Raw genomic sequence first — 17,541 nt, forward strand, 5'->3', positions numbered from 1 at the left:
TGGAACAGCCCCGGCAGCAGCGCTAATGAGGCTTAATTAACAAACCTCGGGGCGAGCGCCGTGACACGGGGAGGGCGAGCGCCCGCACAGCCCGGCGAGCGCGGGGCTTGCGCTGGGAGCCAGCCCGGGCTGTGCTCGCAGGGAATATCGCATCCCTTGGGAAGGGCTCGGGGCAGCTCCTGCTCTCCCCGGGCTCGGCAGAGCTGCCTCGGGGAGCTTTGGTGGCTCTTTCCCCCTGAGCTGACGGGGAAGGGCAGAGTCAGGGATGCCCCAGGGCCACGCTCCGGGATCAGGGCTGAACCAACTTGTTTTGTGCCCAGGATTCGCGAAGCTCGTCCTGCTTTTCCCCACCTCGCTTTTCCAGGGAGGCTTTTCTCCTCAAGAGAGCAGCGGTGGCACCGAACTGTCACACACAGGGCATTGGTGGCACTGATCTGTCACACACACAGGGATGGCACTGATCTGTCACACACAGGGGTGGCACTGATCTGTCACACACAGGGCATTGGTGGCACTGATCTGTCACACACAGGGCAGGGATGGCACTGATCTGTCACACACAGCGGTGGCACTGATCTGTCACCCACAGGGCATTGGTGGCACTGATCTGTCCCACACAGGGCATTGGTGGCACTGATCTGTCCCACAGGGCAGGGCTGGCACTGATCTGTCCCCTCAGTAAATCGCAGCAGGGGTGGCACTGGCAGCTCCTGGTGGCCCGTGCCAAGGCAGGAGGCTCCCAGGAAATCCTCCCTCAGGACACAGGGCAGCTCCTCCTCCTCCTTAGGGCTCCAAGCTACAGAATCCTGGAATTGTTAAGGTTGGCAAAGGCCTTGGAGAGCACCAGGACCAAGTGCGGCCTCAGCTCTGCCAAGGCCACCCCCAACCCGTGTCCCCAAGTGCCACATCCCCACCTGCCTGGAAAAGCATCTTGACTTTCTGGTTGATGTTTCCAGTTATCCCTGAGGTGAAAGCTGATGCGGATTGAGCTGGGAATTCAGGAATGAACCTGAAAGAGAAGCGACTTTACGCCACTTCAGTGAAAGTAAAATCCGTTTATCAAGGATTAAAAGCCATGTCTGGGTGATGTTCAGCCTCCTCCCTGGTTCTGCGCTGAAAGAAGATCTGAGGCCGCTTTGTGTGGGACTTTCAGAAAGAAAAAACTTCTGGGTTTCTACAGGACTTTTTAGACGTGGTTTTTTCCTTTTTTTTTGTTTCCTGGAGAAGGAATTTTGCACTGGAGCAGTAAATGCCAGCTTTGCATCAGTGCAGGGCACGGAGGAGTGGCTGCTGTGGGGCCATCTCTGAGCTGTGGCTGCTGTGGGGCCATCTCTGAGCTGTGGCCAGTGTGGAGCCATCACTGAACATGTGGGGCCATCTCTGATGATGTGGCCAGTGTGGGGCCATCTCTGAGCTGTGGCCAGTGTGGGGCCATCTCTGAACATGTGGGGCCATCTCTGATGGTGTGGGGCCTTCTCTGAGCCGGGGCCAGTGTGGGGCCATCTCTGAACATGTGGGGCCATCTCTGATGGTGTGGGGCCTTCTCTGAGCCGGGGCCAGTGTGGGGCCATCTCTGAACATGTGGGGCCATCTCTGATGATGTGGGGCCATCTCTGATGGTCGTGGGGCCATCTCTGAACATGTGGGGCTATCTCTGGTGGTGTGGGGCCATCTCTGATGGTGTGGGGCCATCTCTGGGCCGTGGCTGCTGTGGGGCCGTCTCTGAGCTGTGACGCAGCACCCGGGCAATGAAATCAGAGACCACAATAAATTCCTGGGCTCATTTGCATTGAGGACCCTCAAATCCGACTGGATTTTTGTTATTTCCCCCTTCACCCCTCTCACCGAATTCCCACTGACTCACCCTGCGGGTTCCCACACTCTCCCAGCTCCGAGGGGCAGAGTCAGATCCCACCCGAGTGGAATCCGGAGGAATTGGCTCCGGAGGGAAGAGCAGCGGGGTTTGTGAGCAGGGAGGGGCTGCAGGAGCAGAGGGAGCTCAGATTCCCTTTACTCCCGGCAGCAAATCCCGGCCCGGCCACGGAAAGGATCTGGGAATTCTGCAGGAGGCACAGGATCACCGGCAGGTGAGGAGGAGAGAGGAGAGGGAGGAAGATTCGCGGCGGAGCCTTCACAGCCCCCGGAGGTGAGTGCCGGCTCCCGGGAGCAGCCGAGGAAGGGGAGCGGGTGGGGGGCAGGAGGGAGAATCCAAACGCTGTCAGCAGAGACCTGGAACGGAGTGAGAGCTTCCAGCACTTTTCCCCTGGCGGGATTGCAGCTGGGGCTCCGGAGACGCCGTGGGAACAGAGAAAACGGGCTTTGGATGCTGCCGGAGACTCGAGCAGCTGAGAAACCTGGGCAGGACCGGATCAGCGGGGAAGCCATGGATGGGTTTTACCCCTCGGCAGGAGGAGCTGGGCAGGACGTGCCCAATGCCACCAGCTGGGCAGAGCAGAGCCACTCCTCGGTGTCCCTGCGCGTGGTGACAGCTGCCTGCCTGTCCCTGCTCATCCTCTCCACGCTGCTGGGGAACGCCCTGGTGTGCGTGGCCGTGCTCAGGTTCCGACACCTGCGCTCCAAGGTCACCAACCTCTTCGTGGTCTCCTTGGCCGTGTCCGACCTGCTGGTGGCCGTGCTGGTGATGCCCTGGAGAGCTGCCACCGACGTGCTGGGCTTCTGGCCCTTCGGGGCCTTCTGTGACATTTGGGTGGCTTTTGACATCACGTGCTGCACGGCCTCCATCCTCCACCTGTGCCTCATCAGCCTGGAGCGCTGCTGGGCCATCGCCAGCCCCTTCCGCTACCAGAGCATGGTGACGCAGCGCGTGGCCTTCGTCGCCATCGGGGTGGCTTGGCTGCTGTCCCTCCTCATCTCCTTCATCCCCGTGCAGCTGCGGTGGCACAAGGACCGGGAGCTGCCCAGCCGAGCGCAGCCGGGATTGAACGGCTCCGCGGAGGAGGGGAGCTGCGATTCCAGCCTCAGCAGGACCTACGCCATCTCCTCGTCCCTCATCAGCTTCTACATCCCCGTCGCCGTCATGCTGGGCACCTACGGCCGCCTCTTCCGCATCACCCGGCGCCAGCTGCGCAGGATCTGCTCCCTGGAGAGGGCGGCCGGACACGGCCGGAGCTGCCCGGGCAGCCCTCGGGAAACCTCCCTGAGGAACTCCCTCAAAAAGGAGACCAAGGTGCTGCAGACCCTCTCCATCATCGTGGGCGTCTTCGTGTGCTGCTGGCTGCCCTTCTTTGTGCTCAACTGCCTGGTGCCCTTCTGCGATGCCGAGCTCCGGGACCGGGGAGCGCTGCCGTGCGTCAGCGGGACGGTGCTCAGCGCCTTCACCTGGCTGGGCTGGGCCAACTCCGCCCTCAATCCCATCATCTACGCCTTCAACGCGGAATTCCGCAGGGCTTTTGCCTCCCTGCTGGGCTGGGGCAGTGCCGTGGAGACGGTGACCTTCAGCAACGAGCTGGTGTCCTTCCACCCCGACAGCACTGACCGCGGCGCTGAGGAGACCCTCGGCCACCCGCAGCTGCTGCCCCACGCTGTGCTGCAGGTGGAGAACCACGAGGTGTCCTTGGACAGGGCATCTCCAGGCTCCTCTCCCCCTCACAAGAGCATTCCCGAGTGTGGAACCCCGATCTCGCTGGGGAGGAATCCCCCGCTGGCCAGCGGCACCTTCCACTGAATCCAGGGTGGGAAAGGGGGGTGGGAATGTCCCCAGCAGAGAGGGAAGCTGGGACGCTGCCGGCACTGCCGGTTCTCTGGGGAGCTGAGGATGCTGTGGGTGTTCCACTCTGGTTGCATTGCCAGCTGTGGAACAGCCACGGAGGTTTTCCAGGTGTCTCCAGCTGTGTTTTTGTGACTGGATTTTGGCCCCAGCCCAGGAGGGCAGCAGGGATTTGTGTTGCTGCTTTCTCCAGTTCACCCATGGAAAAAAAAACCCCAACACTTTCTGCAAGAGATGGAAATGGAAGGGCTGGAATTCACTCTCCTGGTGACTCCAGCAGAGAAAGCAGAGCTGGTGTGGTCTCCTGAGCCTCTCTGTGGTCGGGAAATGAAAACCCAGCTGTGCCTGTGGGGAGAGTGGCGGCTTTGGCCACTGCCTGTGTCCTGTGGCCACTGGGCTGGGGCTGCTGGATGAGCACTTGCCAAATCCAGCTGATCACTGGCCTGGGGCTGCTGGGTGGGCACTTGCCAAATCCAGCTGATCACTGGCCTGGGGCTGCTGGGTGGGCACTGGCCAAATCCAGCTGATCACTGGCCTGGGGCTGCTGGGTGGGCACTGGCCAAATCCAGCTGGTCACTGGCCTGGGGCTGCTGGGTGGGCACTGGCCAAATCCAGCTGGTCACTGGCCTGGGGCTGCTGGGTGGGCACTTGCCAAATCCAGCTGGTCACTGGCCTGGGGCTGCTGGATGAGCACTGGCCAAATCCAGCTGATCACTGGCCTGGGGCTGCTGGGTGGGCACTGGCCAAATCCAGCTGGTCACTGGCCTGGGGCTGCTGGGTGGGCACTTGCCAAATCCAGCTGATCACTGGCCTGGGGCTGCTGGGTGGGCACTTGCCAAATCCAGCTGATCACTGGCCTGGGGCTGCTGGGTGGGCACTGGCCAAATCCAGCTGATCACTGGCCTGGGGCTGCTGGGTGGGCACTGGCCAAATCCAGCTGGTCACTGGCCTGGGGCTGCTGGGTGGGCACTGGCCAAATCCAGCTGGTCACTGGCCTGGGGCTGCTGGGTGGGCACTGGCCAAATCCAGCTGGTCACTGGCCTGGGGCTGCTGGGTGGGCACTTGCCAAATCCAGCTGATCACTGGCCTGGGGCTGCTGGGTGGGCACTTGCCAAATCCAGCTGATCACTGGCCTGGGCTGCTGGTGGGCACTGGCCAAATCCAGCTGATCACTGGCCTGGGGCTGCTGGGTGGGCACTGGCCAAATCCAGCTGGTCACTGGCCTGGGGCTGCTGGGTGGGCACTTGCCAAATCCAGCTGCCCGCTGGGTGCCAGCTGCTGCTGGCAGAGCTGGCCAGAGCTGCCTGGAGCTCGGTGGACGATGCTGAGCGGCGCCTCCGGCCACGGAGAACCAGCGGGATGAGCGGGAAGGAGGCGAAGGATTTGCCAGGGCGACTCTCCCGGGCTCGCCTCCGGCTGTCCGCACCCTCAGGAACTCGCCCTGCAGGTCCGGCCGGGCCGCGCCGCCTCCCGCGGGGCCCCGGGGCTCTGCTCGGGAGCTGCTGTGTCTGGAGCGGGCTGCAGGAAGGATTTGGCAGCTGGAAATCTGCTCTGGCCCCGGGGCAGGAGCCTCGGAGCGTCCCTGAGCTGGGATTGCCCGGCTGGGGGTGGTCCTGGCGGGGACCACAGCTGGGTTTGATCCCTAAAATCCAGGGTTTTGGACGCTTGGAACCTTTGGGAATGAGCGTGTCCGAGCCCTTCAGAGGGAACAGCAGAAAATCAACATTTTCTTGATTTCTGCACCTCCACCACCGCTTCCATCTCTCAGATCCTCCCGTTCCGAGGCCGTTCCCTCTCCTTTCGCTTTTTTCTCCCCCTAATTCCCTTCCTGCTCCATTTCATTCCGGATCCTTCCGCTCTGCCTCCGGAGCTGCCTCATTTCTCATTTCAAATCACGAAGCCTCTTGAGAAGCTCCCCGTGCTCCCAATCAACCTCTGGAATGTTCTGTCTGATCAGAGGGGTCAGGAGCGGCTCCCGGCGCTCCGTCCCAGCCGTGACGGTGGCTTTGGGGAGGATCAGGTTTTGATCCCCGCCTGATTAAGCCCGGCTCATCCCCGCCGGGAATCCCAGACGCCCTCAGCTCCCCGGCACGGCAGGAAAGCGTCTCCCCCTCCCCGGCAAACGGCAACAAAGGGAGAAATCAGCCAGCGCTAATTACAGAGCGCCGCTAATTATCAAACAGAGCCCAGGACAGCGGGATCAGCCTGGGAGGGGAGCGGGGGACTTCGGGATTTTTCTAGGGAAGCACTGACAGGACCCAACACCATCCACGACATCTCCCCGTGCGACAGCGAGGAGGATTTTGGGCCAATCCAAAACAACCTTGGGGTTTTTCAGCCTGATTTAGAGAAGGAATTGTTGGTCTGAGATGGGGACGATCATCTGGAACCCCTCAAACGACTGATTTTAATCCGAACGCTGCTGTAATATTTATAATTAATATTTTATAATTAATATTTATAATTAATAGTTATAATTAATATTTATAATTCAGGGTGTTGTGTGGTACTTGGGACTCCTGGCTTGGCGGCAGGAGGGAATTGGAGTGCCCAGCTTTTCCCAAAACTCTTTTGGAAGAGTTTCCTGAGGCTCGTGGCAAAGGTCGGGGGCTGAATCCAGGGTTGTTTGTAAAGGGATCGGAGGACAACGAACAGCTCGGTGTCTGTGACGAGCTGCAGGGTGAACCTGCAGAGGAAAGACAACGAAGAGGCTCCAGTGACCCTTTTTTTGTGCCCAATTATTACCTGTGTTTAATTACTCTGCATTTTCCTGCAGCAGCTCTGACCCGGGGCTTGGCAGCTCCCCGGGCCTGGCAGCAGGAGGGACGAGGTGGTGGCAGAGCCAAGCCCAAACCTGCCAGGCTCTGGAACAAATCCCTGCGTGTTACAGACATTCCTGCGGGCAGACTGGGAAACGGGAACAGCTCCAAACTGGTGTGACTGGGGCTGGCTTGGGCACAGACGTCCCTTGTTTACCTGGCTGCAGAATGCGGCGCTTTCCCCCCTCTTTTCCTGCACAGGTTTCCTCTGTAATTCCACCGGGAAGCATCTTCCTCATCTTCTTCCTCTTCCTCCTCCTCCTCCTCCTCTCATCCCAAATTACACACTTAGGTGAGTGAAATTATTCCTACCTGGGGCTGATCCCGGAGCAGGGATTGAGTCAGGATTTGTGCCTGATCCTGTCCTCTAATCCCAAAAAAACCCTCCAGGTCACTTCCAGGAGCTCTGGATTTTCCATGGGTGACCTGGGGACAGGTTCTGGGGTTTTGGGTGGGGAGCAGAGGAACACAAGTAAGGAGATATTTGCAAAAGAGGGGAAGGAGGAAAAGCATCAAATCTGCGTGGAAGTCAGCAGGGAGACGGGAAAAATGTGAGGTTCCTCCTAATCCAAACCATTCCATGATTTTAGTGTGTTAGGCTGGGGCAGGCAGGAAGAGAGGAGTTGTGTCCACAGCTCCATTCCCAGCTGGAATTGCAGGAGGACAGCCCGGGATAGGGAATGGCTGCTGTCCTTAAAGTGATTTTTCAGCAAGAAAAAATCAGGAATTTTAGGAAGAACGGATTTAGCAGAGAAAGGGGGGAACGAGCGCAGGGGAGGATAACGGGACGCGGCTGCTGTGGGGTGATGCCTTGCCTGATTTGCTTCCAAATTGGAGACCTCAGGTGCTCCTCTCCTCAGGGAAAGGCCGGGATGGCTTCCCAGGAAAGCAGCTCCAGGCGGGGGTCAGGGCTGCCTGAGCGTCCCCAGCGCCCGCAGGAGCCCGGCAGAGGCTCTTGAGAAAGCCGGCGCGGCTGCCGCAATCTCGGTGGTGATTGTGGAGCGCTCAGGAGGGGGAGAGAGCGGGGATTAACTCTGGCCGGGAGGCTTTGGACAGAGCAGAGCCAGGATCTCTCCTGGCACCAGCGTGGGAATGGCTCGGATGGAGCCGGGACGGGCGGGAAGAACCGGGATCGAGAGGGACAGAACCGGGACGGGGAGGAAGAACCGGGATGGAGAGGGAAGAACCGGGACGGGGAGGAAGAACCAGGATGGAGAAGGACAGAATCGGGACAGGGAGGGAAGAACCGGGACGGGGAGGAAGAACCGGGATGGAGAAGGACAGAATCGGGACAGGGAGGGAAGAGCCGGGACCGAGCGGGACGACCGGGACGAGGAGAGAAGAGATGGGATCAAGCAAGGAGAGCCAGAGCCGGGAGGGACAAGCCGGGATCGGGCGGGAGGAGCCGGGGCCGAGCGGGAGGAGCCGGGCCGGGCGGGAGGAGCCGGGGCCGGGCGGGAGGAGCCGGGATCGGGCGGGAGGAGCCGGGCCGGGCGGGAGGAGCCGGGGCGGGCGGGAGGAGCCGGGATCGGGCGGGAGGAGCCGGGATCGGGCGGGAGGAGCCGGGATCGGGCGGGAGGAGCCGGGGCCGAGCGGGAGGAGCCGGGATCGGGCGGGAGGAGCCGGGATCGGGCGGGAGGAGCCGGGGCCGAGCGGGAGGAGCCGGGATCGGGCGGGAGGAGCCGGGATCGGGCGGGAGGAGCCGGGGCCGAGCGGGAGGAGCCGGGGCCGGGCGGGAGGAGCCGGGACCAGGCGCAGGCGCCGCACCGGCATCCGCCGCTCGGCCGGGCCTGGCGGTGAGGATGCGGGGGCACCCCGGACAGGGCGGCCGGAGCTTTGGGGGGCACACCGGGGGTGCGGGAGCGGGGGGCGCGGGGGGTGCGGGGGTGCGGGGATGGGGGCGATGGGGGCTCGGGGATGGATGGGGGTGGTGACGGGACAGGAGGCAGCACGTGGCGCTGGGAGGAGGAGGGGCAGCGCTGGGTGCTGGGGGTGCGGGGGATGCAGAGAGCGGGGTGGGGGCCGGGGTGCCCAGGGAAGGGGATATCGGGGTGCCCAGGGCAGGGGATATCGGGGTGCCCAGGGAAGGGGGTGCAGACGGGTCAGTGCAGCAGCAGAGGGGGCGGGTGAGGTTTACAGGGGTGATGGGCACTCATGGGGGGGTTGTGGCCGTCCCTCCCCGCGTGTCCCTGTCCCTCCACGCGTGTCCCTGTCCCCCGGCAGGCTCCCCCCGCTGCCACCCTGGCGCTGCGCTCCATGGATGGCGTTTTCCTGTCGCCCACCGAGGATGAGTTCGTGGGCAGGATCGCGGAGGAGCTGGAGCACTTCATGGTGCAGGGGCAGCATCACCGGTGGGTGCCCAGCCCGGGCAGGGGGTGGCCGGGGCTGACCCGTCCCTGCTTCCCCGGGCAGTCCCTGGGCGATGGGAGCAGCAGTGACGCGTTGGGACTTTTGGCTCGTGGTTTGCATCATTTTTTTGGGGTGAAAGCGGCAGCATTTGGGGTCTGGCCATGGAGCTCCAGGTGCTCGGAGCATCCCCTGGGGTTGGTGTGGGATCCCCTCCTCTGGTCGCTCCTTCAAGCGGTGTTTTGTGGCCATCGGTGGCTTTTACACTGACCACCGCTCACCCTGGGTTCGCCTGGATCTGTTCCCGATCCAGTGACCTTTGGAGCCCTTGGGGTGGCCAAGCCCAGGCTGCTGGATGGAGCGGGGGTGGCAGTGCCGGGCTCAGCTCCCTGCCAGCTTCTCGTGACCTTAAATATTTGTTTCAGTGCTTTTTTTTTTTGTAAAATACTTGGCAAAGAAATCACCTGTGCAGCTGTCAAACGCTCGGGGACAAACCCCGTGTGACAGCAGTGACATTGAACGTGGGGTTTGTTGATCCGTTCTTGTGTTATTCCCAGTTTCTGGAGCACTGGGAGGAAGGGGACCAGCAGCAGCCTTCTGCTGGTGCTTCCCAGCCTTTCCCAGATGGATGCAGGCAGGAATGAGAGTCCAAGGCCTTGGGGTCAGGCATTCCCAGCCTCCCCACGCTCCAGTTTATGTGTAAAATGTGTCTGACTGCACATCTGGGATGGGATTTGGGCTCTTTAATATCATAAAGTCCTGCTGGGCTTTTTTCTGATTTCTGTCCCGTGCTGGGAATGACTCGGGGAAGAGGTTGTTAAATTTTTCCTACATTCCCATCCCTTCCTGCTGAGCCCTCTGTCCTTTCAGGGTGCTCCTGTTCCCTCCCCTGTCCAGTCGCCTCAGGTACCTGATCCATCGGACCGTGGAAAACATGGAATTGTTGAGCAGCTTCTCGGTGGGAGAGGGCTGGAGGAGGAGGACGGTCATTTGTCACTCGGCCGTCAGGTGAGGCGGGGCCGGTTGGGCTGGAGCGGACAAGGCTCACGGAATCCTGGAATGGTCTGGGAGGGACCCGAGACTCATCCCAGTGCCACCCCTTGTCACCTTCTGGGGACCCCTCCCACTGTCCCAGGCTGCTCCAGCCTGGCCTTGAGCACTTCCAGGGATCCAGGGGCAGCCACAGCTCCTCTGGGAATTCCATCCCAGCCAGGAATTCCTTCCCAATATCCCATCCATCCCTGCCCTCTGGCAGTGGGAAGCCATTCCCTGTGTCCTGTCCCTCTCCAGCTCTCCTGGAGCCCCTTCAGGCCCTGGAGCCTTCCCTTCCCCACACTGAGCATTCCCAGCCCTCCAGCCTCTCTCCAGAGGGGCTCCAGCCCTTGGATCAAGCACAAAGTCACCGTGTCCCGTTCAAGGTCTCCATGACCAATGGCACCTCCCAGACCCTAAGAACAGCGGGATTTTCCCTCTGTCCCGACTTCTTTATGGATTCATCGCTTCTCCTCCTTTTCCTCCGGCAAACGCCGCATCCCTCGGCTTCCCCCGCTCACCTCCCACCATCCCCTCATTCCCAGGCTTCCCAACGAGACCTCGAGCGACCAAAAACCTGGGACCAACCCCCCTCGGTCCAGCGCCCGGCGCAGCCCTGGGGCCGGGGGGGCCGGGGGCTCCGGCTGCGCCACCCCGGGGACATCCATGGGGACAACTCCCGGGCCTCCGTGGGCTCAGGCAGGATCACGAGGCCGCCCAGGAAGAAGCCGGACAAAGCCCTGTACGTGCCCAAGGGCATCCGGAAAAAGGCGAATTGGAGGGAGCGGGAGAGCCCCGGCACGGAGCCGGGCGGGGATGCGGCTCCAGAAGGTGAAAACTGCCCCAAAAATTCCAGCGGGGACACCCAGCTGGAGGGGGGCAAGGATGGAGGCAGCCCTGGGAAGCAGCAGGAGCCTGGGGAAGAGAATGTTCCAGGCAAAGGCAGCGCCGAGCGTCCTCCGTGCGATGAAAACGCGCCATCCTTAGGGAACAGCAGCGATGCCCGTGAGCAGGAAAGTCGGGATAAAGACTGTTCCCATTCCCTGCCTTCTGGAGACGACACGCGGCCGCCTGAAGCAGGAGAGCAAGATTCAAGCTGTGCCAACACTGGTGTTCCAGAAGGCAGCGAATCCCAGGGCCAAACTCGAGAGGAAAACCAACCCAGCCAGGATGCCGGAGGGGCAGAGTGTGGGAAAAGCTCCTTCCCTTTGGAAAACCGCGGTGGCAGCTGCACAGAGCCGGCTGTGGCAGAGTCTCCGCTGCTGGAACCCCGAGGTGCTGCTGCCCAGAGCCTGGAGAGCAGCAGGAAGAAATCCCCGCCTGCAGCCCGGGACCAGGACTCCGGGAATGCCGAGGGAGGCCGGAGTTTTTCCACGCTGGAAAGCCGAGAGCAGGAGAGCCCCAGCTCTGGCCAGGTGGAACAAAAACCCCTCCAGAGCTTTGGGGAGGGCCCAGGTGAGGCTCTGGCTGCTCCTGAGCTGCTCCGTGGTGGTGGTGATCCGTCGGCTCCGGAGGGTGCTTCCCGCGGCAGGGAGGAGGAGGAGGAGGAGGACAAGGAACACTCGGATGTGGCCGAGGCGCTGTGGAGGGGCCTGGATTTGGCTGCAGGTGACAGAGAGGGGACAAGGCAGAGCGGCCTCGAGGACGACTGCACAGCGGAGCTCCTGGCAGAGGTGAGGCTTGAGGGAATTTTGGGGAAAGAAGGGAAGGAATCGGTCCCTGGCAGGAGAATCCCTGGGATTCCTGGGTGGTGCAGACGGGGTTTGAGTGGCCGAGGTGAGGACTGGGCTCGGAGCTGGTCAAGCTCCGTCCCCCTGGCTCGTTGTTTGGGTTTTTAGTCCTTGTTTTGGAGGGGATGGAACCCTCTCACCCTCTCCGTTGGTTTGGTTTTAATTCTTGTGTCGGGATCTTCCCAGATCGTTGGGAATCTGACGGTGAAGGACGTCAGCATCCAGAGGATCAGCGTGGATTATTCCGGCTACGGCGACGCCCAGGTCAGCGAGGGCGATTTCGGCCACGTGACCGAGATCTATGACTTCCCCTCATCCCTGAAAACCGAGGATCTCATGGAAATATTCTCAGATTTCCAGTGAGTAACTCCCCAGGGGAGCAAAACTGGGGATTTTAGTTCCACCTTCCCCTCTCTGTGTGCCTCAAAGGAGCTTTTCCTGCAGTTTAGGCCTGGTTTAAAGCCCAGCTTTACTCCAGGGCTCTGGCACCCGCAGTTATCCACAGCCTGGCTTTATCCAGGTGTTTTTTAGGAGCTTTTTTGGTCAGTTCCTGAGTGGAATGAGGTGATTCCATCAGCGTTTCCAAGGAAAAGGGCTCAGTGCTGCTGCTGGGGATGAGATTTACCTGGGAAATCCAGGGAATGAGGTTGGATAAAGGCAGGAGCAGAACAAAGCTCAGCTCGGAGTTCCTCTCCCGTTTTCCTCCCCACATCCTCCTCCTCTCTTGGGAGAATTCCTGGGTTAGATGGGAACATTCCCTCTGCAGATGCCTTGGGTTAAACCCCATGAATTCTAAATTACATTTCAATTAGGATTTCCAACTGTGTTTCAAATCATTCTTTTCTTCCTGCTTTGTGTGTGTGATTCCTGAAATTTAGTTTTGCACTCTCTGGGAGCGAAGCAGAGCTGGAAAAGGAACATTCCCTCTACAGATGCCATCAATTAAACCCCACGAATTCTACTTTAAAAATACATTTAAATGACGATTTAAAACTCATATACTTAAATAAATACTAATATAATATAAATACTACTAATAAATACTAATATATATAAAGATGCCATAAATTAAACCCCATGAATTCTACTTTAAAAATACATTTAAATGACGATTTAAAACTAATATATTTAAATACTACTACTAATATTAAATAAATACTAATAAAATATAAACACTAATAAATACTAATATAATATAAAGATGCCATAAATTAAACCCCATGAATTCTACTTTAAAAATACATTTAAATGACGATTTAAAACTAATATACTTAAATATTACTAATAATATTAAATAAATAATAATATAAATACTACTAATAAATACTAATATAAAGACCCCATAAATTGAACCCCACGAATTCTACTTTAAAAATACATTTAAATGACGATTTAAAACTAATATACTTGAATAAGTACTACTAATAATATTAAATAAATATTAATATAATATAAATACTACTAATAAATACTAATATAATATAAAGTTGCCATAAATTAAACCCCATGAATTCTACTTTAAAAATACATTTAAATGACGATTTAAAACTAATATACTTAAATAAATACTACTAATAATATTAAATAAATACTAATGTAATATAAATACTAATATAATACAAATACTAAAAATAACTACTAATATAATATAAAGATGCCATAAATTAAACCCCGTGAATTCTGCTTTAAAAATACATTTAAATGACAATTTAAAACTAATATACTTAAATAAATACTACTACTATTAAATAAATACTAATAACAACTACTAATATAATATAAAGATGCCAGAAATTAAACCCCATGAATTCTACTTTAAAAATACATTTAAATGATGATTTAAAACTAATATACTTAAATAAATGCTACTACTAATATTAAATAAATACTAATAAAATATAAATACTAATATAATATAAATACTACTAATAAATACTAATATAATATAAAATTGCCATAAATTAAACCCCATGAATTCTACTTTAAAAATACATTTAAATGACGATTTAAAACTAATATACTTAAATAAATACTACTAATAATATTAAATAAATACTAATATACTTAAATATATTTATATATAGTATATATAAAATAACTTAAATAATAAAACTTAAATCATTCTTCAGTGAGGGCAGAGCTGGGCCCAGCTCTGAGTTCCTCTCGCTCCTGTCAAAGGCACCATTCCCTGTTTTCCTCTCTCCATCCCTTGGGATAATTCCTGGATTAGATGTGAACATTCCCTCGACAGATCCCTTCAATGAAACCCCACAAATTCTATTTTAAAATGCCATTGAAATCAGGATTTAAAATCATATTTTAACCATCCCTGCCTGCTGTGTGTGTTCCTCAGATTGGTTTTTCCACGCTCTGGGAGTGAAGCAGAGCTGGAGAAGGGTGGATCCAGTGGAGCAGGGATTGGATTCCTGCTCCCAAATTCCCATTTCCCACCGACTCTTGATGGGATTTTCACCCTGAAACCCTTCATAAACCCTTGGATTTTACTGTTGTGCCTGAGCTTGGGGGCTGTTTGGGAAGCACTTCAAAAATGACAATATCCCTGAAACTGAGGTTGGCTTTGAGGGGAAAAGGAGAATTTTGGGGGAATTTTCTACCGTGCCCTTGAAAAGGGCACTTTTAATGTCCTTTGTTCCTTCTTTTCCTGCTCTTTGCCCCCATTTAAAATGGGAATAATGCTTTGGAAAGCACCCAAAACCCTAAAAATCCCTCCTGGGGCTGCTGGGTTTTATTGGGGCTTCCTTTTTGTGGATGTTCATGAAAATTATTCTCCTTCCTTGCAGCGAGAGCGGCTTCAAAATCCAGTGGGTGGACGATACCCACGCCCTGGGAATCTTTTCCAGCCTCTCCACAGGTATTTGGGGCTGGGATTGAGGGATCCCAAAGCTCCCAGCCCCTTCCCAGTGCCCTGAACTGGTTTGCAGTGGGATTTTTGCTGGGCTTGAGCCGCAGCCAGAGGCACTCAGGGCTCATCCCATCTTTTTTTATCCTGGTTCTTTCCAGCCTGGAAGGTTTTTGGGAATCTGGAATTCCTGGGGTGGGGTGTGGGAACTGGGTTGGAATTGCCTTGGATGCAGATTTGTGCACTCTTAGGAATTAAAGATGATGATGATGATAATAATAATCATCATCATCTATTTTTTCACTTTTATCCTATTTTTTTTCTGGAAAAAATTCCTAAAAACATCCAGTCACCTCCCAGGGACTTTGGGAGTGGGATGGCACCAAAACTCTGGGCAAACTGGTTTTTTTTTTGGGGATAAACACCCCAAGTTCAGGTCAGAGCCAGCCCTGGAGGAGTTTCCATCCTCCTGTATCCCAGCAGGTTTTGCTCTTTTTTGGGGGGGGGGGGGGGTGGGGGTGGATTTTCTCTAAAAAGTGACAAAATTCCTTTAAAAGAACATTTTTTGGGATTTTTTGGGATTCTTCCCGAGGTGCCCAGCACGACTCCAGCTGGTTTAGTCCAAGTCCTGAGCAAATGCCCGAATTACTGAGTGGAATTCTGAGCTTTTTGGGGTTAATTCCAGCAATTTCTGTTCCTTGCAGCGTCGCAGGCCCTGGGCCGCCGCTATCCCTGCCTGAAGATCCGGCCCCTGATCCATGCAACGAAACAATCCAAGATCAAGGCACTCCAGAGACCAAGTAAGACAAGATTCTCCAAAAATTCATCCCACATTCCTTTGATTTCCCACTCCTGAGTCGGTCCAGGTGACAAAACCAGGAGGAAATCCCTATTCGGGACCAATTATTTCCCTGCTGGATTGGTTTTTTGTGGATTTATCGGCACTGAGCTGTGGTGTGGAGCCTGGAATTCTGCTGAAATTCAGATTTAGGGGTTTTTTGGTGTAATTTGCTGCTCTTTTGGGGCTGTGGAAGGGAAGGGTTGTGCTGGAATTGGGATTTTTTGGAAGCACGGCCCCAGCCATAAAATCTCCCAGGAATTTTCTCTTCCCTCTCCCCCTGCACCATCCCAATGAGACAAACCCAGTCCTTGTGGTTGGCATAATTTTATTCAGGAAGGAGAAATGGTGAAGCTGAGCCATGAACATCGTTTGATTGATTGCCATCAGCTGACTGATTGATTGATTGATTGATTGGTTTCATTGCCTTTTCAATCAGATTGATCAGGAAAGCAAAGCCATGAACCTCAGCAGCAGCAGAGACTCTGAACCAACAATTCCTGGGATTTTCCAGCTCACTGCAGTGGGAATAAATTCCAATTTCAATGCTTTAAAGGGACACTGTCACAGTGACAAATTCCTGAGTTTTCAGCACTGCTGGATTGAAGGGAAACAGCCAAAAATTGGATTTATTTGCATCTCCCCTTCATCTGTTTTTTCATTTATTCACTCTTGTGAATCAGGTTAAATTCAAATTAATCATTAAATACAATAATTCAACAGAAATTCTCCTGGTATCTGCTTTAAATGGATCTTTTCCCAAACACAAATCTGGATTTTAATTAGCTGGCAGTGTCTCTTTAATGATTTATTTTTTAATAACTTTATCAATGAAACTCCTGGAAAAACAAGCAAAGCCCCCTCCCCCCACCTTGCTGTGTGGATAAAAACTCTCTGCAAATTCATAAAGGATGAACGAATGAATTCCCAAATCCAAATTCTTGTGGACTTGGTAACATTTTGGTGGATTTCTTCCTTGCAGATGGAATTGCAGCAATCCAAGAGATGGAGGGCACTGACCAAAGGGCTTCCCAAATATTTAGATATTATTTAAAATGCAGATTTTTTTATTTTTTCCCCCCTTTTCCTTGCTGTTTTCCAAGGATTTAGGCACTGGTTTTGAGAAGTTTTAAGTTGGGATCAAGCTTTATGGAGCACGGATCAATTGCCCGGGTTTTTCACGGGGATGGGATGTTGGGAATTTTGCCAGGAATGGTTCCTGGAAGAGAATGGGAAACAGTTCTCCATCCCAGCAGAGGAGACCTGGAGCTTTACAGCGACCAAACCCCTCTGGAAATTCCACCAGAAAACGTGGAATTGCATCTTCCTAGGAACAACCAACCCCGATTTATTCACAGGGATCGAAGGATTTGATGCAGATCAAACAACCAAACAGCAGAATAGAGGGCAGATTTTTGGGATTTAGCCACCAATTGCTCCCTACCCAATCCCCAGCTGGATCAATTTTTCCCATTTTTCCCTAGAACTCCTTCACCTGGGCAAAGAGAGGCCGCAGACGGACACAGCAGTGGCCAGGAGGCTCGTATCCCACGCGCTGGGCTGGAAGCACAGGCAGCAGGAGGCCACGGGGATGGAAGTTTTCCAGCCAGAATCCTTGGATCAGGAGCAATAACGCGGCTCAGCTCCCAGGAAAGGAGTGAAACACACGCAGAGCAGTCAGTGCCACGGGGGTGATCCTTGATGGAATCAGCACCAGCTTGGAAAAGTTGGGAATGGGGGAAGTTTCTTGTTCAAGGAGGTTTTTTTTCCGGAGCCTTGGGAGGTGCTGGAATTCTTTGTTGGGTGTTTGAAAGCATCTGGGGCAGCAGATTGTTGTCTTTATTCCTTATTCCTGCTCTGTTTTGCCAGAAAAAAAAAAATAGGAATTAAGAGGAGGGGAATTGGAGTTTTTTGGCCAAAATTCAAGTCTTAAGCAAGGGCAGGAGTTAAAAAATCTGTTCCATGTTTGTTGTAATGTTGCTGTTCAGAGATCCCAGGAAACTGACAGGCAGGGAATGCAAGTTTTAGGGATTTTTCTCCTTATTTATGGAGTTTAAAGAGCCTGACCTTGCCCTGGTGGTGGGGAAAGTTGGGGATCTGCTCGGTAGGGAAGGAAAACCAGACTTTGCCTGTTTAAGATGAGCTTCCACCCCCATCCCAGGCTCTGCTCGTGCTCCAGTCTGGAATTC

General features: G+C 54.7%; 2 protein-coding genes across 2 annotated transcripts; both read left to right on the forward strand.

Moving 5' to 3' along the window:
* Positions 1–2,383: 2,383 nt before the first annotated feature.
* On the forward strand, positions 2,384–3,756 carry LOC104694878 (D(1) dopamine receptor-like). The gene has a single exon (XM_039564145.1). The coding sequence runs from the start codon at positions 2,384–2,386 to the stop codon at positions 3,683–3,685; it is 1,302 nt and encodes a 433-aa protein (XP_039420079.1). The 3' UTR covers positions 3,686–3,756.
* Positions 3,757–8,261: 4,505 nt separating this feature from the next.
* On the forward strand, positions 8,262–17,232 carry R3HCC1 (R3H domain and coiled-coil containing 1). The gene is given in 9 exon segments (XM_039564368.1): positions 8,262–8,342; positions 8,770–8,897; positions 9,763–9,900; positions 10,470–10,512; positions 10,515–11,597; positions 11,841–12,013; positions 14,456–14,526; positions 15,219–15,314; positions 16,837–17,232. Coding segments are annotated over 8 exon segments (1,848 nt in total). The 5' UTR covers positions 8,262–8,342; positions 8,770–8,802; the 3' UTR covers positions 16,986–17,232.
* Positions 17,233–17,541: the final 309 nt, after the last annotated feature.

Source organism: Corvus cornix, chromosome 22 (assembly GCF_000738735.6).
Source record: "Corvus cornix cornix isolate S_Up_H32 chromosome 22, ASM73873v5, whole genome shotgun sequence".
NCBI classification, from domain to species: Eukaryota; Metazoa; Chordata; class Aves; order Passeriformes; family Corvidae; genus Corvus; species Corvus cornix.

Bases quoted from the DNA above. Each gene is read 5' to 3' on its own strand.
- LOC104694878 (XM_039564145.1), top strand. From the start codon at position 2,384: ATGGATGGGTTTTACCCCTCGGCAGGAGGAGCTGGGCAGGACGTGCCC.